The following is a 22,325-nucleotide window of genomic DNA, read 5'->3' as shown; positions in this document are numbered from 1 at the left end:
TGGTATTCCATTCAAAATGTGCTCTTCCTACCAAAAAAAACACACACACGCACACACACACATGCACAGCACCAAACCTCTAGGTGCAGAAGGCTGTTAACGGTTGCTGATGATAGTAGGCAAACATTAACATAATAATTAGTGTCTTGTAATTGTTTCATTAAAACCAGTTGTTCCATTTCTCCTCGTGTTTTCCCAGAAGAGAAGCTGAATTTGGATGACAGCCAGTGGGAGGACATCCATGTTGTCACCGGAGCACTCAAGATGTTTTTCAGAGAGCTGCCTGAGCCACTGTTCCCATACTGCTTCTTTGAACAGTTTTTGGAGGCAATAAGTAAGTACATCACATACAGTAGCAGTTAGTGAAATAGTCTATCAGTTAAAAATAATCAACCAAAATAAAAAAAGGAAGTACAGAGGCATCTTTGACATGATTTACCTTCCATTAACCCTGATCCTGTCTTATTGGTTTTGATTGTCTTTTATATCTTAAAACATTTTATTATCAAATTGGAAAAATTACTATATTGTCTATGTGTAAATTTTAAATTATAAAGCGGGTAAAAGAGATTGAGGAAAGGAATAAAATGCTTGTATTTTGTCTCATTTCACTGGAGACATTCTAGACTGATGATTTGTATACCTCCAATCACAATATTTTAGTGCAGGACTAATATTTGTGAATTATAAGAGCATCTACTCATGTTTTGAGGGGATAGTTCAGCAGTACGTATCCAGAATGAGATGCATATCTCAGGTTGCACAAGGTTGCATACTGTGTCTTACAATTACCATAGGTATAATGCAACAATATTTGTGATATTTTCTTTTTCAAACCTATTATGAATTTTGTTTAAAAAATTACTGCAAGTGGAACCAGTATTTTCAAAACACAAAGCAACTTCTGGTACATATAGCTGGGGGTTTTATGCTACCAACACTTCTCTAAATTTAATATCTTAGGGTTCACTTTGTAGACTGTGACAGCTTGGGGAGAGAAATTGCCTGCCAAACAATCTGAGTTTGGGCTTTTTTTCTCTCTCTCTGTCTTTTCTTCTCCTTTAAAAAAAGCTTGCAAGCCTAACAGGAGCTTAAATAAAGCCCAATAAAGAAAAATCTCCAGGAAAAACAATACAGCACTTAGGGATCTGTTCTCCGAATGACGCTCACGCATAACTGCCATTACCGTTAATGAGAGTTGTGCGCGCGCGCACATCAGTCAGAGAATATGGAAACCTTAATGTGCTGTTTAATTTGATTTTATGTTCATAAGAGTGTTTAGGTTCAACTAAAGCTCTTCATGACTAGCATCAGATGTAATGAAGTTGAATAAATCTCTCAAGATCCTTCTCTTCCCCTCTCGGCTACTTAAAGATATCCTGTAGTTAAATACATAATGCAAAGAAAATGCATCTTATAAAAGTTCACTTTCGGAGGCTCAATCCATGGCCCCCCCATCATCTTCTTTCATAGCACAAGAAAAATTGGAATAAAGATTGTCCTCTGGGGTTTGAGTCACACCTCACAGTCTCTGTAATGCTCAAAGTGGGGTGGGGAGAATATACCCATTTCTTACTGTGTTCAGCCTCTGCTTCTGTGCTGCATTGGAATGAAGAGATGTTCCTTTGAAGTACTGACATTCCAACACGCACTTCGAGTGGTGCCCCATCTACCCTCTATGTCCTCTTGATGTGCTGGATCTTTGGTGCTTCAATAGGATATAGTAGGTACATGGGGCACTACCTGGTGTGCATTTTGCTTCACATCCCATTTACTTTATTCCACAGTCAAGTATTTAATACTTACTCTCTGCCTTTAATCTCTGTCTCTTTCTGATGTGCAGACTCCCACTCATAATACTGCTCTTTTGAGGCTAAATCTAGGCTTTCTTCACTATTATTACTACCCCTTGCAGTCCTTTGTTTTTGTGCTTCAGCTGAGCCAGAAGAAAACAAATCCTTCACATTAACTTATAGTCTACCTTCTGTGTTAGCCTTCACATGCAAAATATTCTGCTGGCTCATTTTTTCCATATCTTATTGATGGAAATAACAGGTAACTAGCAATAAATGTGTGCATTAATATTTGAAAGCTTGTCACAAACACACCCTGCTAGCACAGTTGCCAACTTGCACATGGGTAAATAAGCAATAAGCCAGAATAAGCCGAAAATCAAGCTAATCGCATTTCAAAAAAAGGCCAAATCAAGCCAGTCCGTAAGAACCCCAACACTCTATGTGACTAGATCCCCCTGGCATGCAGTCTGGGACTGTGGTGGGCCTGCTGTGCACCCCTAAGTCTCTTTCTACCTTGCCCCTGCATGCCCCTTGCCCCTGCTTGCCCCGCCTCCCTCTTACCCCTGCTTGCTAGGAGCCGATTAAAAAATAAAGAAGCAACAAGCTACAAGTCAAACAAGCTACAAGCAACTCACAAGCCAATTAAGCCATAAACAAGCCCAATTTCTGCAGGGGTTTTTTTGTGGGTTTGGCATGACTGCCTACTAGTGCACTGATATTTATGACAGTGGTTCTCAAAGTTTTGTACTGGTGACCCCTTTCACATAGCAAGCCTCCTAGTGTGCCCCCCCACTAAATTAAAAAAACTTTTAAATATATTTAACACCATTATAAATGCTGGAGACAAAGTGGGGTTTGGGGTGGAGGCTGACAGCTCACGACCCCCCATGTAATAACCTCGTGACCCCCTGAGGGGTCCCACCCCCCAGTTTGAGAACCCCTGATCTATGAGAAATTAATGTTTCTGCTCTTTTAACTATTATTAATCCTTGTTATGATTCTGAAAACTGTTATGCACGTTGACAGACTAATGAACAGATGTTTTTGAAAGAGTTTTATGATAGTTTAATTCTAAGAATAAAATACTAGCAGTCTGATAAAAACATTATTTGCCGCTATTCGTAATCTTTGGTCCTTGTTGCTTCCTTTGTTACACCTCAGAATGATTTCTAGCTAATCCATCCATCTAATGTAATCTACCAGCTCTATTCAATCAATCTGTATATCTGGCCCCTACAACCATAGTATCTATCTCTCCATATGCTTTCGATTAGCTAGAAATTACCTTAACGATTTACAAAACAACCCGCATGGAACCTTTTTATTGCTTTTAGACTTAGAGTCAGGTGTGTATGTGATGTGAGCGGAGGGGTGTTATTTTTTGTTGTTCTTTAATAATCCATTTGATAATATAGGGGCCCTTTCATGATCCCACTGAAATCAATTACAAAACTTTCTTTGACTTCAGTGAGAATGAGGTGAGACCAGACCCTTGCCACTGCCCCATCTGGCTAGTTTGCATTGCTCAGTAAACACTAAGCAGATATGAAGCTGCCTTAAGTAGGTATTGTGGGATTCTCCTGTTGTAGATGAGTCCCCTGGGTGCTGTAAAGATGAGCTAGGTGGGTCTATGACACTGATGCCTATTTTCTATCAGGGGGTATTGCCAAAGTGAAATGCACTCTGGTGATCCTGCACCAGCAGAACAGATGTAAAGGGCCCTTACTAAGGCCTTGTCTACGCTGCCACTTAACAGCGCTGCAACTTTCTCACTTAGGGGTGTGAAAAAACACCCCCCTGAGCGCTGCAAGTTATTCCTGGAGGTAGGTTTTTTAGAGCGGTGGGAGAGCTCTTTCCCAGCACTGGTGCCATGACTACACAGCCACATTAAAGCGCTGCCACGCACTGTGAAGATAGGCCCTAAGTTACAGAAGAGGATGAAACAATCCTAGGATTAAAGGAGAAATGGCAACTTAGAGCTACCCCACCCCACCATCAAACCTTGGGTTCTGCACTGAGCACTGCTTAGATCTATGTATTTGGTGAGGAAGATGAAGTAGTCTAAAATCCTGCTATTTGTAATAGTTGGGAATAATCAAGAAGCAGGGCATTTCTTGAGGATTTAGCCTGCTAGGTAGAAGAACTTAATTCCCAGGAACTTTCATGCTATCTTTATGCTAATGCTATTTTAAGCATTAAATGAAAAGTAACTTACACAGTAAGTCTATGGATATTTTTCCCCCCTGGATGATGCAGTTTCATTTGGCTTCAGTTGGTATGTACATAGCTCCAGAAAATTACTACACTGTATTAGTCAGTCAGATTGCTTGAATCATCTCTTAACATTCCATTCCCCCTTATAAACTTAGATATGGCCATAACATTAGAATTTAATTCAGAGAAATCATACAGTTTCACTTGGGCTGGTGAATGTGCGTAATCACTACCCCTATGAAGTATGTTTGAAGATTTACAAACAATAAGGAGTGGAAGATCACAAGCCCTTTGGCCAATGAATACTCTACTTTATCAGGTCCTGAACATTAGATACACAATTTTTTCTGGAACTCTACCTACACATCTCTAGCATGTCACTATGGGTACACATGTATATCTGTGATGTGGGTACAACCATGCTAATATATGGTTAGGTTTTGCCACATTTACATTAAGAAGCACCTTAATCCATGAGTAGCCCCATAGATTTTAATAGGATTGGTGCAAAGTAAAATTCTGCTCAACATGAGCAGGGATGACAGAATCTGGACCAAAGTCTGAATGTTTAATCACCTCTGTCACTGGATCTGATTTGTATTGTCTTCTGCCATTCCACTCTAGCCACTGACAGTACAAAAGAAATCCACTTAAGGGTTAAGCTATTTGCTAGCAGCATACAGATTTTTAGGGGGTAGTTAAATTGCCCTGTGTAAAGGGAGAGGACATGGAAAAGTATATTTTGTCTTTTGCATTTGGTCATGTGGTATAACGATTCACCTTCATTGTATAGCCCAAAAGAATGAGTTCAAATCTAGAAATGTTTGTTATCATGCCTACTGCCTGGTATCGTTTCAGGTGAAGAATACTATACTCAGATCCTTATGAGAGGAGGAAAGCTGCAAGGACATTAATGTGTCAAAGTGTAGCTATGTAGTTTAATCAGTATCTATGTGGGGGAGGATGGCCCAGTGATTAGGACAACGGCATAGAACTTAGTAGACCTGAGTGTAAGCTCTGTGGGGCCAGAAGGAAGGTTAGTGCACTCATCTGGAAGACACAGGTTCCAGTCTCTGCTCCAACAGCTATTTAAATATTTCATACAAAATGGCATAGCTTCAACAGGAGTGATTGAGAGACACGTCCTGTAGCCCACCCACTGAGAGGTGGGAGACCTAGTTTCAAACAGTCCTCCTCCAATTAGGCAGAGGGAGGATTAAAACCTGGGGCTCCCACATCCTGGGTGAACATTTTGGGTGCTGGGACAGAAGAGAGCACCACTTTGCTTTGCGTTGGTTAGGCATGCTCTGACCTTACCTGCCAGATGAGGCACTGCAAATGAGATAGGAGGGAGAACATCCAGTTAGTGAATCCAGCCAGACTTATGCACCAAGCAACTCAGTAATGTCAGGTCTTAGATGGCTGTGTGCGTACCCACTGGCAGAAATGTAGGCACCTAGAGAATTTAGGCAGAGCGGAGCAGAGGTTTTGAAGATTTAAATTTTGGATTTGGGCTCCTAAAGTGGCAGCTAGGAACCTAAATCTGTTTGTGGAGCTAGCCTGTAGTATCTTTCTGTGCATCTGCTCCCCATCTGTAAAAGGAGGAAAATAACTTCACAACAACTCTATGAGGTGGGGAAGAGAAGTGTGTTAAATATTGTGATGCACTCAGATACTTTGGTAATGGAGGACATAGAAGCATCATAGATGTGTGTTATTTTTAAGAATCATATCACAGCTCTTTTTTATTAAAATAAAATAGTTTTATTTGTCAAAGCCTTTAAAAAGAACAACTTTTGCCAATGTCACTATCTATTTAATCTTTGTCTAGCTTTTCTTCAAAATATTTCCAGCTAGTTACCTATTATGTTTTTATTAATTCTTGATGACATCAAATCAAATTTGTATTTAGTTTTTCTTGTTTTTTGTTTTTCTGCATCTTCAGCGTTTTTCATTCTTCTCTCTTCATCTGTTCTTATTTTCAAGTCTGTTTTAATTTCATTACAAAGAATAGTTGTGGTCTTGAGCCACAACCATGTTACAGATTTAAATCTGAAATATGCGTAATAAAAAGGACAGCTCTTTAACCAATGCCATCGCAGATTTACTAAGGTTTCAGACGTTCAAAGTCTCGGCTATGAAGTGGGACAATCCAATAAGCACGAAAATCAGCCAGGTTCTCAGAGGCTATTTCTTCCTTTTATGTGAGTTCAGGACTGTGATGCATTTTATGGAGAGGAGTGACCAAGAGCTTTGCATCAGATTCACCTGGAAATTTAAATAGCATTCTGCCAAAGAAGATTTTTTGGAATGCAGAGTTAAGCCAGACGCAGGCTAGATGGTATGTTAAATATCTCTGGATGACTATGGAATTTTGATCTGCTCTTTCTTTCCCAAACAATTCTCTGAATAAAATTGTAATATTCTATTGCTGCGGGCTTCCCACCTACAGTATGTGTTCTTCCTTTGGCCTTGGTTGCTCCTATGGACCATTAACACTCTCTTCAAGTGACTTCACACATGTCCTGTCAATTAACCAGTTATAAGACACCACTTCGTATCTATGTGCGTCTTATTGTGCAAGCTAAGTGGAATTCACAATGTCATTACTATTGACCCTACAGTGTTTGGCATAGTCCTATTATATATGAACATTTAAGAAGATGGATACTTAGGATTTTGAACATGATATATTATTGTCAACTCTTTTGGTTAATAAAGGAAGTTAGATTTTAGTTTAATACAGTTTTAGCCAGATGGACAATTGATGGCCCTTGGTCCTATGTGGCAATCTCGAAGTCCATAAAGTCATGTTCTTTTAAAACACAGAAACAATACAATACAGAAGCAAGCTGTATTACTGAAATGAAAACAAATGTATTACATTGTATGCAAAAGTAACACAATACTTTAACATTGCTTTTGGTCTTAAAACAACAAGGGTGAAATTTTAGCTTCAGTGAAGTCAATGGGAGTTTTGTCGTTGACTTCAGTGGAGCCATGATTTCACCCTAGATATAGAGTAGTGCTGTGGGTTAAAGTGATATTTTTTCACTGGGACTTGAGACTTGTTTCAAAATCTGGGTAAGGGACCAGTGACATAATGTGTTCTCTGTCCCCTCCATGTCAGACTGTCTTCAAAGTGGGTGTTCCCCATCTCCATGGCAACTAAAGGCAGACAAGATCTTTGCTCTGAGACTGGGTGTAGGATCGCCCCTAAGGATGAGCTCTCCAGAATTATCCTCCTCCAAATGGCACGCATGGCAAACTTCTGGGGTGCCATTTGGAATAGAGCTTGCACAAGATTTTAAAAAGAGTATTAACTAAATGCCTCTCAGTGGCTTCTTTGGCTTTGAAGTTTTTCTTCTCAAAACTGTTAAACTAAAAAAAAATATTTGGGCTTTTTGAGGAGGATTGAGAGACAGCACCTTTCCTCCCCTTACCCTGCTGAAATGGCAGACAGAAACCAGGCCACATGGAAGCTCCTTCACTTAGATCAGGCCAGAGCCAGTAGCATGTAAGGGGTAAGTTTTTGCAAAGCCCCTCTGCCTCTCCTTTAAGCATGGGACCCCTATTACTCTCAGGGGAAGGCAAAGCCACCTGTAGCAACCAAGAGGAAGGAATTCCTGCTCCCAGCCAGCATGTAGGCAAGGCCTGTGCAGAGCTGGTTAAGAAGGCTGCAGAGTGTACCTCCTTCCCACAAGCTGTTTTATATGCAAACCTCAGCTTGCATGAAAGATGCCAGCTCCTGCAATCTTTCTGATACTACAGAGACATTTGTGTCCAGTGGCTGCAGCTCATTCCTCATTCTTTACAATTGGTCTTTCCTCTGCTCAGATCCAGGTAGAATGGGAATTAAATTGTTCAGATCCCCTTCCCTAAGAGATAGACCTCCCACTTATCCCCTTCCAGCCTCTAGGGTTACAACAGGAGGTCACAAAGTGACTATTATTGTCCTCAGGGAGACATTCAGGGAGTTCCAAAAGAACTCAAATGTGAAACTGCAAAACTACTAACTGGAATATGTAATCTATCACTTAAATCAGCCTCTGTACCAGATAACTGGAGAGTAGCTAATGTAAAGCTGTTTTTTTAAAAAGTTTCAAAGATGATCCTGGCAATTACAAGCTGGTAAGCCTAAACTTAGTTTAAAGCAAACTATAGTAAAGAACAATATTATCAGATATATAGATAAACAAGATATGTTAGGGATGACTCAACACAGCTTTTGTAAAGGGAAATCATGTCTCACCAATCTTTGGAATTCTTTGAAAGTATCAACAAGCCTTTGGACAAGGCAGGAGTGCCAGAATGGGGAGAGTAGGGCGCTGTGGTCCTCCCTCTTTTTACCAGCTATAAGGGCAAGCAATGGGGGGAAGGTGCAGAAAGGAGTGAGCAGGTGGTAGGGTCTTTGTGGGAAGCGACAGCGTGGGAGTGGGGCCTCAGAGAAAGGGGCAGTGTAGGGGCAGGGCCACGATTTGGGCATCAGTAGCCACCCCATTTTTAGGGACCTTCTGGCGCTCCCGGGACAAGGATGATCCAGTTGATATAATATACTTTGACAAGGTCCTCACCATAGGCTACTAAGCAAACTAAGCAGTCATGGAATAAGAGGGAAGGTCCTCTCATAGCTCAGTAACTGGTTAAAAGACAAAAAACAAAGGGTAGAATGAAAATTCACAGTTAATTTTTCCTTTCTTGCACACTGAGGGCTTGCACGATCACATGTATGTTTGGTGAGAAATGAAAAAAAGGTGCTGCAGATCAGGATTGATATCTGTTGCACAGCGTCATTATAAGAAGTAAGCTTGCAAAATACTTGTCCAAACTAAAACTGGCTTTGGATGGTTTGTTTGTTTTATTTTGTTTTTTTCTTTTGAGCATGAAAATCCACCTTTAAAAAGAGATCTTTTGCAGTATTTTGCTACGTCCTTTCTTTTGGTAGCACAAAGCTATGCTGCAAAAGGTAAGATTTTTGAGAAAATCTCCGTCCAACATCTTTGTTTTCTTTTCTGTGGACTTTATGCTGCCCCTTAATCAAACTTTTGTTGAGGCATCATAAATGGGTTAAGTTGCACTTCAAAGAGAAGAGGGAGGAAAACAAAGTTCCTGAGACACTTGACAGAAAATGGTTGTTGAATGTAAAAAGCTGACGGTAACAAATTGCCTTAAAAATGAAAGGAACAAAAAAAAATAATAAAAATTGTGCTTACAGTATCCAGAACTCTAAACATAGGGCAGATTTTTAAGATATCCTCTGCTGCACTGTATCAAGGCAACTAAAATTTTAAAAGAAATTATTTTTAGCAGAGATTTTGGGAGATTTTTTATATGTTTGCACAGCAGGGACATATTCTTACCAATATCTTGCATATTTTGTTGATGTATTTGGGAGTTGTTGTTTTTTTTCTTAGCATTCTGGAAATTTTATTGCTCATGCCTGTCCTGTATCTTAACTCATGCTAATTATATTCATAATTAAATGTTAAACAAGAATGACTACAGCCAACTGGCTTGCACAGGTGTCTTTGTTATGAATGGTTTATTGCTTAGACAATAAATCACTGGACCCCAATCTGCGGTAATCTGTTCAATGAGAACCCCTTTAAATGTAGAGCTTTGCAGTGTGCCATAAGGGCAGGACAGCAATTTGAAACAAGTACTTGTGGATAGGTGCTAATAGAATGGATTGTGCTGAAGCATGCCTTGTCTCCAAAATCCCTAGACTGCATATTCTTTTATAGGATCTTATTCAGCTTTAATCCTGTCTTTATCTTTCTCTTTGTTTTAACCATCTGACAATCCATTAAGTTTGTCTACACTTTTATACATTAGTACAACTAAATGCTTTTCCATTCTCCTACACTCCATGGAGCTGCTGTACTTAGAGCATTCCATATCTGTGGAGGAGAGGAAACAGCCACTGGCTCTTTAGAAGGAATGTCATTTGGTCCAAAAATACCCATATGAAAAGTGTGTCTCAGCTCCATTTGAAAAAAGTGTGTTTCTAATTTACAGCCAGATTCAGTCCTGGTGCACCAGTGATTCTCCATTGGTGTTACATGATGTAAGAGCTGAGCGAATATCATGAAGAATATTTACAAATGTTGCAGTGAATTAAAAACTAGATTGCATATTGCACACCTGTTGTACTCACTTTTCACAAATATTCAGCAGAGTGAAATGTTGTCCATACAAACAGTTATAGCAAATGGATTTTGGTGTTGTAGCCTACATTTGATTTGTGATTAAGAAAAAATTTGGGAGGGGGCAAAGGAAGCAACGAAGCAACCCACTTAGAATTTCATCTGTAGGGTTAGTAGAGGAGGAGCAAGAGAATGGAAGAGGAAAGAGGGAGAAAAGTTTGAGGCAGTCCTCCATGGAGGGAAAGATAAACAAAAAAGGATGAGGAAACACTTATCACGTGTGATGAGATTCCTGTGAAAGACAGGTGAACTGAAGTTCTGATGAGGGCAGGTTGGACACTTCAGCCCTGTGGGATCATGTGGAGGATCTGCTGGGGAAAGGTATTTCTCCTCATTGTCAGCAATGGGTGCAGGTTCCACCTCGAAGGAGTGATGTTCATGTTAGGAGGAGTAATGGCTTGAGGGAAAGCAGCTAATACAGCCTCACCTTCAAAATCCTATAATTACAACATTGATCCTCTCTTGGAGACTTCTGCACATTCACACACAGCCTGGTTATGGAGAAGATGATGGAGCCCTTGATAAGGAGAAGAGGACCTGAGAGGAAAGGAAAATGGAACTTGCTATGAGAGAAAAAAATGACTTAGATGAGAGGCATTGGTTTGTCTCCCATGCCTTCTCTTCTGTCTGTATACCTCCCTGCCATATAGGACATCCTGCTGTCCTAGTCCCAGCACACTATATGTGAAATACTGTTGTACATTGGACACTGCTTAGCAACAGAGAAGAAGGTGACTATGTTGTTCCTCAGCTTCTGGTCAGAATTCTGACATGGACGCTGCCTTCGGGATCAGACCTAGGAATGCACATCTGCATCTGCACCAAAATTACTAATTTGATATTTGCTGTGGTGAATGATGATGGTTCACTGAAAATTGAAGACCAGTAAATTAAACACTCATGATCCTTTGGTCTAGCCGAGTTGTGCTAAGTGCAGTGCCTGAGGTTAGGAGGGAAAGGTGCTACGTCTGTGTTTCCTTATTACCCCAGACCACTTTGGTTTCTGGCATGGATGAGAGCAGAATCTGGGTTGCATTCATTTACACCAGCTGTAAGAGGATATGTGACTGCAGCCTTCACAGCAAGGGCCATGCCAGTCCCTTTGGCTACAGACCTGGTAAAATGACAGTTAAACAAACAAGGTAAGGCTCTGGCAATACCTTTAGTAGCTGGAACCATGTAGGCATGTGTAAACCTCAATTACTTTGTGCAAGAGTGATAGGAGAAATTAATTTTAAAACAATAAAACATTACAACAGCCTAATTTTTCTAGAAGTGATATCTCTGAGAAGGCCTGAGTCAACTGGCTGATAAAGGTGGTGGTGTGGGGAGTTAAATGTTTTTAAAAATCCACCAACTAGTCCTGCTCTCTCCCTGAGAGAATCAAACATCAGATGACTTAGCTAGAACCTGCTCATTTATTACAGCAGCACATACCCAGTCATGGAGAAGAAATAATACCATGTTGCTAGGGTGGGCAATCACATGATAATACAAGTACTACAGAGAATACATACAGTGAACACAGTTTGAAATGTGGTTGCATGAAACATTTGTCAAATCATAATGGTGTTTAAGTATGAGGCAGGTTCTGTGTTCCTACCAAGAGTGGGACAGGGTTCAGTCAAAGTTAATGTGGTTTATACTGTCTCTTGAGGGACACAAATTGTGGAAACCTGCTGCTGGAAAACCTGACAATCTGGCCATGGAAAAGCATCCTTGGCAGCTGTACGTGCACCTGCTGTACTGGATGACAGCTGAAAAGAGGAGATGAGTAAGAAAAAGTGAGGGAATGGAAGAAATAAGTAATGCCACAAGTCTGCCTCCCTTTTAAAGTGACGGCAGTGAATAGGCAGTACAAAGGCAACCTGTTCGGCACAAATACATCGCTCTTCACTTGTATTTTTCTTCGGTTAAATGGTATTTCCGTAAGTTGACTCCACTGTACATACAGAACAAGTATTAAATTTTAAATATCCATGATCTTAAAACTGAATAAAATAACACGTTTCTTCCCAAAAAGTCAAACAGTTGCTGTTCGAGTCTCTTAGAATGAAAATGTAAGTCTGTTAACTTGGCTCATGTAGGCTATGTCTATAGTACGTCCAGATTGAAAAACCCTTACTCACCTTGATGAGCAGTTACTCACACAAATGATTTCACGGACATCAGTAACTTTGCCTGTTAATTAATGTAACTAAGGGGTTCACAATCTGGCCCTTATCAAATAAAACAATGTATGCAAGTAGTGCTGCCCTGCAAATCACCATAAAATTTACCCACCCAGGCACAAAATCTACATGCCTACATTTACTATTATAATGTTGCTTAAAATCAGATTATATTTTACTCAACCATAAAAAGAAAATGACGTTAGCCAAGTGGGCATGCAGACTTTTGCAAGATTTTAGTGGCTTAAAAGATAGGGGCTAACTAATAGTGTTTAGATGCAAGTGCATGTCTGCATAAATCCTTGTGGAGCTCACTGATTTTTCATAACCAATAGTAACAGGAATCTTGACTCCAAAGCAAAAATAAAACATCTTCCAAAGTGATATGACCTACTCTGGTTAGCGTAGTGAGCTAATGGAGAGAAACATCCTGACAGTGCACATGGTAATAAGGCAGTGTCAAGCATAACACAGCTAGTAAAAGACAGAAGGTCTGGAGTTAGTGCATAGTCAAGGCGTGATGTAAGGAATGGCTGTTATGGGTGCAGAAGGAATGTGGGGTGAACCGTGAATAGAGCTCAATTCTCCAACCAAAATGTCCTGTCCACCATTACTAACTGCTGCAGTTGCTGTTAAGGGGAAAGTGGGACTGGGAGGAAAGCCACTTGGTGGTCTACAAGACTAAAGTGAGGGCTGAGGGCAAGTGAAGGAAGCAGCAAGCTTCAGCAGTTATTTTGTTTATTTAAAAAAAAAAGGAGAGAGAGAGCTTGTCCAGCAGGCAATTTTATACACGCTTCTGCAGTTCCAACCCTTGGCTATGAAGTGCCACTTTTAGAATGGTGTTTTTCTCTGCTCATGTTTGATTTGCATCTGTAGCTCCACATTCACTCAGAACTAACCCACCATGCTCTCCAGCTGAGTTCTTTGCTCATTTTTCCTTCATACTGTAGATTGGGAGCACCTCATGCACTCAGACTCCAGCATGGCAAGTTTAAGTGTATTACCATAAAAAAAAAACCTGGCCCCACTGTGTGAATACAAATCCTCTGCAGAGAGCTATCAAAACTGTGGAGACAGTAACCACCGAATGAAATGTTAGTAGGATTTGATCCAAGATAAGTGTTTCTCTTTGAAGCTGTAGCTGTCCCTTATTTACATGGTATTTCTGAATCACCACCCTCAAAATGGGGTCTTTTGGCATACGCTGTAGGCTGATGACAGGCAAAATGAGGAAATTCTGTCTCAGAAATGTCCAAAAATAATCTTAGGCTTGACATAACACACCATGTCATAAAGTGATATAAGCACATAACACAAACAGGGTTTTAAAATTTAAAGGAGAATAATCCTATTTGAGATGAGATACTTTCCATCAATTGGATAACACATATCTGATCCATAATATAGGCACTAGGCTTTAATGCTGAGAAGTCTTAATGCCTGCCATTCCCATTAATTAGCAACTGTGGCAGTTTGCTGACTACCGCCATTATCTGATAGTGGATCAGCATACTTCGACCATTATACACATACACACAATATTTCAGTCTGGAAATAAATATCTCCTCTATTGTCTTTAACGCCTCAGTGTCAGTGATCCGAGCTCCCATTGCCAAACACTGATGCAAAATGCATTAATGCTTAGCATTCGGAAATCCCAACTTCTAGTGCCAAAAGGTTCATAAATGTAGTAATGAAACCCCTTGACTCAAAGTGAGCACTATTTAAACAAAACAAGCATGAACAGCCTTTAGGAGATTTTGCAGCTGGATTTGTTCCACTGTGTCAGAGCTCAACCTCTGAGATAGTAGTTTTAAAAACTGTGCAAGTCTAAAAAAAAAAAAACCTCAAGAAATGTGAAGAAAATCATGAAAAGAGGAAGTAATTTACAGCACTGCAACCTACATAAGAAAGTAGACACCAGGAGCAATGAAGTATGAATTCAGTGGCAGATGTCAAGGTCTCCGGGAACTGTCCACCAAGCTTTATTTTGCACATGTTCCTGAAAAACTAAACTGAATGCTTTGTCTGATAATTTACAAGCAAATCAGTGTCAATAAATCAGAATTGTGTAAGCAGTCATGTTTATTATATTCCTGCTGCTTAATATTCATGATAGTAATTTGTTTTTATAGTACAGTTTCACTGTTATCTCCTCCAATGCCGTAACTTTGAGTCAAACAAGCTGCAGAAGGACAAGGTCAGATAACCATTTAAAGACTGTAAAAGTTCATTCACTCAGTGAAATGTGCTCAACTGCATGTTTCTTTGGAAATACTTCACAAAATTGTTGAAGTTGTTCCGGAAATATATATATATGTGGCTTTTATGATTCTTTAAAGCATTTTAGCATTATTCATTTACCAAAACATCACTACAAAACAGGAAGCACAAAATTGCAGCATGGAGACCAACTGTGGAAAATAATGCTCCTTAAAGTACCAAAATTACAAAGTTGAATCAACATCAGATGGATTTTAGTGTCAAAGCTTTAATTAGGGTAGTGCCTTTTCCCCTAAAATATAGCTTCAGAATAGTTATTTAAAACCTTGAGATATTTGTTCTGAAATAACAGAACAGGCCAGTTTCACAAAAGGACTTATGTGCCTACTTGCCACTTTAGCTGCCTAAATCCCAGAATCTGCCCCCACTGGGATTCACTAAGCCCCTGCTCAGGTGCCCTTTAGTTTTGTAGGTACCTAAACTCACCTGGCACCTACATTTTTTTCAGTAAAAGTTCCCTCCGCTTTGTTTCTGCCTCTGAACATGTGTACAACAGCCCATGCCAGGTGTCTGCATGCCCAAGCCCCAGAGCGACTCACAAACCATGGAAAGATAGGCATTCCTCTGCCTAACTTGCCTGCAGAGCCTGATATACTAGGTGTGTTCAGAACTTGCCCACTGGATCAGGCCCTTATAAATGCATTTACACAAAACTGCCAGGGAGGAGCAGAAAGAGGACTTTCCTCATAACTTTTAGCTCAGTGGCTATGGGAATCACCTAGAATGTTGGAGACCCAAGAATCCTGTCCCACTATTACAGTGATTTTTTTTAATTATATGTCCACAGTGGAATATCTTCAATAGGAGAGATTGAGAGCACCCCACATCAGAAATATCCTATAGATTAGTGGCTCTAAGAGAGGGAAGAGCTCTATTCAAATCCTTTTGCCCACTTCAGTGAAGGAGAGACTCGAACTGGGTATCTCCCACATCCCAGGTGAGTACCCTAAGTTCTGGACTAAAAGTTATGAGGAAAGTTGTCTTCCTGCCCCCTGGGCTTCTTGCTAAATACAGTAGGCTCCTAACCACAAAAGAGGGTTTGTGGCTGAAAATCCCAAGCAGAGGGAAGCACCTCCCTGCAGTCCAGATTTAGGTGCCTATCTCCAAGACACACCACTTGGCTTGACATCTCCCACTGGGTGGTCTCCTACTGTGCTGGCTTTTGCAAATCCCATTTTCAGGCACCTGTCTCTCATCATTCATTGTATGTGGAGCCAAAGTGCTGAACTCAGGCTTTGTGAATCCCAGTGATTTGCTAGGTGCCTTAAAGTTAGGTGTGGCAACACTCAGTGTCACTAGGCCTAAGTTCCTTTGTCTCAAAGGTCCTAGCCCAAAGAGGAAACATTAAACTGACTTTAAAAATTTTTTTAAAAACCTCAATGGGCCTGAGTCTCATTTACACCAAATCCCATTTACACTGCTCAGAGTGGCATTAAAGTGGAAGTGAATGTAATTTTCATTTTATAGCCCCTTTTTACACTTCAAGAGTGGTATAAAGGGGCCTTTGTGTATATGTGAAAATCAGGTGCAAACATGTGAATGTAGTTCTTGATAAAGATGGCAGGTTAACAGCACTAGAGATTGTGGTTTCTTATCCACTGGACAGGTGCAGCAAAACAGCACACTTCCACCAAGGCACCTCAGTCCTGATCTGCAGGGATCACTTGTCGGCATTGCTAGGTGTCTATGGCTGTTTTAGTCCCAGCCTCTAGTGAGAGTGCTAATTAGTGATCATGATGGTGGTGGATACTAGATTGTTCTGAATTAATAACTAAAACTATTTAATGATAGCACTTAAATCTATTTAATGATAGCACTTCTTAAATTAATACATGGATATACTTCAAGTAGGTTGCACGTAGGAATCAGAAAATACCTTGTTTCCTTCCTCAGGACTGTTTCTCACATGTGCTTTTAGAAAGACAAACAGTTCTCTATAAATTAGTTTAGCTACTTTGATTTTATGGTCCACACCTTTTTTAAATACGATCTTATGGTAAGTTCACCTCTGTAAAACATAACTGGGTTTATTTAGTGTAATGACAAAAGGTACAAAGCAAAGGCAAGGATGGGGGCAATCTCAGGTGCTAGGGTGGGAAAAGGCAGGGACTTCGGGGAAAGGATGGCATGGGGGTGGGGCGAGGGTGGTGCAGGGGAAGGAAGAAGCAAGGGGGAGGTCAAGCACCCACCAGGCAGAGGGGAAGTTGGTGCCTACATTCTTTCCAGCAAGTTAAAGAAGTATGGGCTGAATGTATGGACTATAAGGTAGATAGAAAGCTGACTAGATCATCAGGCTCAATGGGTAGTGATCAACGGCTCCATGTCTAGTTGTCAGCCAGTATCAAGCAGAGTGCCCCAAGGGTCAGTCCTGGGGCCGATTTTGTTCAATACTTTCATTAATGATCTGGAGGATGGCGTGGACTGCACCCTCAGCAAGTTTGCAGATGACACTAAACTGGGAGGAGTGGTAGATATGCTGGAGGGTAGGGATAGAATACAGAGAGGCCTAGACAAATTAGAGGATTGGGCCAAAAGAAATCTGATGAGGTTCATCAAGGAGAAGTGCAGAGTCCTGCACTTAGGAAGGAAGAATCCCATGCACTGCTACAGACTAGGGACAGAGTGGCTAGACAGCATTTCTGCAGAAAAGCACCTAGGGGTTATAGTGAATGAGAAGCTGGATATGAGTCAACAGTGTACCCTTGTTGCCAAGAAGGTTAACAGCATTTTGGGCTGCATAACTAGGGGTATTGCCAGCAGATCGAGGGATGTGATCATTCCCCTCTATTCGGCATTGGTGAGGCCTCCTTTGGAGTACTGTGTCCAGTTTGGGGCCCCACACTACAAGAAGGATGTGGAAAAATTGGAAAGAGTCCAACGGAGGGCAACAAAAATGATTAGGGGGCTGGAGCGTGTGATTTATGAGGAGAGGTTGAGGGAACTGGGATTATTTAGTCTGCAGAAGAGAAGAATGAGGAGGGATTTGATAGCTGCTTTCAACTACCTGAAAGAGGGTTTCAAAAAGGGTGGATTTAGACTGTTCTCAGTGATACCAGATGACAGAACAAGGAGTAATGGTCTCAAGTTACAGTGTGGGAGGATTAGGTTGGATATTAGGAAAAACTTTTTCACTAGGAGGGTGGTGAAGCTCTGGAATGGGTTACCTAGGGAGATAGTGGAATCTCCTTCCTTAGAGGTTTTTAAGGTCAGGCTTGACAAAGGCCTGGCTGGGATGATTTAGTTGGGGATTGGTCCTGCTTTGAGCAGGGGATTGGACTAGATAACCTCCTGAGTCCCTTCCAACCCTGATAGTCTATGGTCATGTAGGTATTCTAGGGAGCACCACCCGTGATTTAGTAAGTAGCTCACTGTGTATCTTTGGCACTGTATTAGAGGGTACTGCTGGTTGCAGTTTCATTCTTTTGGGTGAGATGTGGTTATTAAAGATCCCATAGGAATTTTTTTTGAAGTGTTAACAGCATTGTCCTGGGCATATTTCAGCTACAGTAGTTGCATTCTGCCTACAAAAATTTCCCCTTCCATTTTCATTGGGTCAGGTATTCTTCATTTTCTATCTGTTTATTGTGATGTAGCATTTTTCTCGGGTATTGAACAATTGTAGCCTTTCACCTCAGAGGCTACAGAATTTCAATGGTAGAAGTAGTATTCAGTTTTGAAAGTGCTTGGGGATAAAAGGCACTGTAAAACTATACAGTTACCATATTGGTCTGGGCCATTGGTTTTCTTTTAAGGAAGAGATTTTTGATGAAGCTGTACTGAGTATTGTACATAATCAATTGGTTTTCATCTATGTACATTTTTTTCGTTAGACAGTAAGCGGGGACTATCAAAAAATTGCTGATGGGATGAACAGAATGTAAACTCACCTAATCACACAGATATCTTAACAAAGATTTTGAGGGTTTTTTTATGACACAAAGAATGCCTGTGATTCAAGAAATGGGGAAGATAAGCAGACTGAAAACATTTTTATTCTATGTGTAGACTATCATTAAATGTATTTAAATTTTGCCCTATAATTATTATGATTGTAGCAATTAATCAATCAACTGATTAACATGTAGGGTCAGTAGGACTTAGTGCTCTTATCTTGAAGCTTGAATTAATTAATTATCTCTTACCAACATTATGATTTTCTACTTGTGTATCCAGTTTGTATAAAGTATCCCTATTGACAAAATAGATACCAGTTTTTCTACTTATTAAGTTAGGCATGTGAAGCTACTGATGTACCTTTACTAATTTGCTATCAGAATTTTAAATGAGTTAAAATATTTTAAGCTTTGCATAATTTTTAACTCCTTATTATATTCTAATTATCCAGGTTCAAAAGATTTGTTTTCAGTGTAGCAACTTAAGAGCTCTCATCTGTTCAAGAGGAGTTGATTCAACTGGTGTATATTGTTTTAGTGATATAATTCTGTTTTAATTATACTACAAGACAGTACAGTCTTTGTAGTCAGGGTATGTATATAGACTGTGAGTGGGTGCAGATTTTTTTGTTCTGCAGCCCAATAGATCTCACTGTTTGATAGTCAAGCTTTTCCTGATATTTTCTTTTTTTATTTCATAGCTTTACTTCTCGCTAATACCATAATTTATTATGCTAAACAATTATTCTCACTCCTAGGGGTAAAATTCTGGCCCAATTTAAGTCAACAGCAAAACTTCCATTGACTTCAATGGGGATATGAAGGAAAGTATAGGTCTGCTACTTAGTGGGGAAGGAGAGCTATTAACTGATGACATCAAGAACAGAAGGCTGAGGTATTTAATGCCTATTTTGCTCCACTCTTCACTAAAAAGGTTAATGGTGACCAGTTACTCAACACATTAATATTAACAACAAGGGAGAAGGAATGCAAGCAACAGTAGGGAAAGATCAGGTTAAAAAATATGTGGACATGTTAGATGTATTCAACTCAGCAGGGCCTGATGTAATTCGTCCTAGAATACTTAAGGAACTAGCTGAAGCAATCCCGAAACTATTAGCAATTATCTTTAAGAACTTCTGGAGGATAGTTGAGGTATCAGAAGACTGGAGAAAGGCAAACATAGCACCAGGGCCGTCACTACCTATTCTGGGACCCCACGCAGTCCCCTTTCCCCCCCAGTGAGAGGGGAAAGCCTCACGGGGGGGCCTGGCTTGGGGGGCAAAGGGGAACCACCTCCTAGCACTCACTGGCGGCATGGAGCGGGCTGGAGCCAGGTCCCTGCACTTCCCGCTGCCGATGAGTGCAGGCCTGGCCCTGCTGCACTCCTCAGAAGAGGGAAGAGGCAGGGCTGGGGAGGAGCAGGGGTGGGAAGATGCAGGGCAGAGGCTGGACCAGGACACAGCTGCACAGGGCACCAGGAAATTTGGTGCCTCAAGTTTCCTGGTGTCCTATGCAGCTGCATACTTTGCGTATGGGTAAGGATGGCCCTGCATAAAACCTATTTTTAAAAAGGGGAACAAAGAAGACCTGGGGAATTACAGATAACTCAGCTTATCTTTGATATCTGGAAAGATACTGGAACAAATAATTAAGTAATCATTTTATTAGCACATTAGGGTTATGAAGAAGCACTATAGGGTTCTAAATAATAGCCAGCATGGATTTGTAACAAAACAAATCATGCCAGACCAAACTAATTTCTTTCTTTGACAAGGTTACTGGCCTAGTGGATGGGGGGAAAGGAGTAGACACGATATAGCTTGATTTTAGTAAGGCTTTTGACATGGTCCTACATGACATTCTCATAAGCAAAGCAGGGAAATATGGTCTAGATGAAACTACCATGAGCGGGTGCACAACTATTTGAAAGACCATATTCAAAGAGTAGCTATCAGTGACTCACTATCAAACTCAGAGGGCACATGTAGTGCAGGGGCGGATTAACACATGGACTCACGACCAATTTGGGGGCCCCTGCAGGAGTGCTGGAACCCATATGGGGGGGCACTGGTGGCAGAACTGAGGCCCCTCCCCCTGTTCCTCCTCTTCCCTCTGAGGCCCCACTCTCTGGCCAGGCCAGAATCCAGAGCTGGGCTGTGGTAAGAGCTGCCCAGAGAACCCAGGCCACTATGGGGAGCCCTGGATCCTCCACCTGCCCTGGACAATGCACCCTGGGGACAAGTGGAGGGTCTGGATCTCCCTATAGAGATCCAGGATCCCTGGATGGCTCTTGACCCAGCCAGGTGCCCATTAATTATGTTTTGGCTGGAACGGTTCCCTTTTTTAAGCCCTGCCCTGGACATCCCAACTTTTTTGACAAAAAGGGGCTCAGGGGACTGAGTGACAGTGCTAGGGTCAGCCCCACTGGGGGAGGAGGTGGGCTCAGGCAAGTGGCTTGGACCAGTTCTGCTCAGCAGCAGAGGGGAGAGGTACTTTGGCCAGGTCCACACAAAAGGGAGAGGGAGGCTTGAGCCAGCTCTGCACACGTGAGAGCGGAGTGGAACAGCTTCAGTGAGGAGAGAGTGAGGAAGTGCCACATCAGAACATCCCATAGCCCAGTGTCAAGGGCATTCACCTGAGAGGTGGCAAATCCTTTTCCCCGGCCAATTTGGGGCCCCTGCAGGAGTGCTGGAACCCGTATAAAAAAGAGGGGGCCACCGGTGGTCTCTCCCACATCCTAGATAAGTACCCTGACTGCTCAGGTAAAAGTTATAAGGGAGGTTGTTCTCCTTTGTGCACATGCTGGTCTTCTTGCTAAAGGCACCTAACCACCAGACAGAATTTTCAGGTGTGAATCCCAGACAGAGAGAGGTGCCTCCCTGCAGCCCAGACTTAGGCACTCATCTCTAAGGCAGGGGAGGGCCTTAGCACACATGCTTCAGTTTGGCCTCTCCCTAAGCAAGACCATGTAGCATCTTGGCTTTTGTGAATCCCATTCTGAGGTGCCTATCTTTCCCCATTAATTATATAGGGAGTCACCTAACTAAGACTCTGTGAATCCCAGTGACTATTTCCTCTTCACCTGAGAGGTGGTACCTCTATGAATACAGCCCACATTTTTAGTGGCCTTTTTTCCCCTATTACATTGTCAAAGTGTGTCTAATTTACTATTTCTTATCAGCCCTAGGTCTCATTTACATTACTGGTTTCTCCCTCCTGTTGAAAATTAGTGATTTGGATGATGTTCCATATATAGTTTCCTATTATCTTAAGTTCATGGTTGACAGCTTAAAGCCAGCCTGATAAGCCCTGATAAGTTTTGAACCTAGAAACAGGCTCTCTGTCTGCTCAAATTGAGCCCACCTAACGATTAGTCACCTCTCATCCCAGAAAGCATTCAGATGATCTGTGAATCCAGAGCCCTGTTTTCTATACCACTGGCACATCCATTAACTGGTCTCCAGGTTTCTTACCTTCACTTGTGCTTGGCAGCAGAACGATATCTCAGAGGTTCATCTGCATCTATTCCATTTTATGTTCTCTTCCCAACCCCATGAAATCATTATTGAGTGTCTCAACTCTTCCTGTACAGCTGCTGTTTTCTCTCATATAGTTTTCAAGGCATAGGAGTTCCCAGCGTTATTTCAGATATCCCTCATTCTTAATATTGCCATGAGTGCTGAGCTGCCTTATGTACTGTACTTCTGAAGGGGTTCTTATGGGTCCCTTTGACCCTTTCCTTTCTTTTCTTGTCTTTTC

The 22,325-nt window shown here is 41.3% G+C and overlaps 1 protein-coding gene across 5 annotated transcripts in view; it reads left to right on the top strand.

The window, feature by feature from the left end:
* The window catches only part of ARHGAP15 (Rho GTPase activating protein 15), a 469,173-nt gene that overhangs the window by 380,774 nt on the left and 66,074 nt on the right, over positions 1–22,325 (top strand). For all 5 annotated transcript variants that reach the window (XM_030580810.1, XM_030580811.1, XM_030580807.1 and 2 more), the window contains one exon: positions 200–334. In XM_030580810.1, coding sequence (XP_030436670.1) covers positions 200–334 — 135 coding nt within the window. The remainder of the gene's footprint in view (positions 1–199; positions 335–22,325) is intronic.

The sequence above is a fragment of the Gopherus evgoodei genome, chromosome 11 (genome assembly GCF_007399415.2).
Source record: "Gopherus evgoodei ecotype Sinaloan lineage chromosome 11, rGopEvg1_v1.p, whole genome shotgun sequence".
In the NCBI taxonomy this organism is placed as follows: domain Eukaryota; kingdom Metazoa; phylum Chordata; order Testudines; family Testudinidae; genus Gopherus; species Gopherus evgoodei.
The sequence above is the reverse complement of the archived record's forward strand: the minus strand, read 5'-3'. Positions and strand labels throughout refer to the sequence as shown.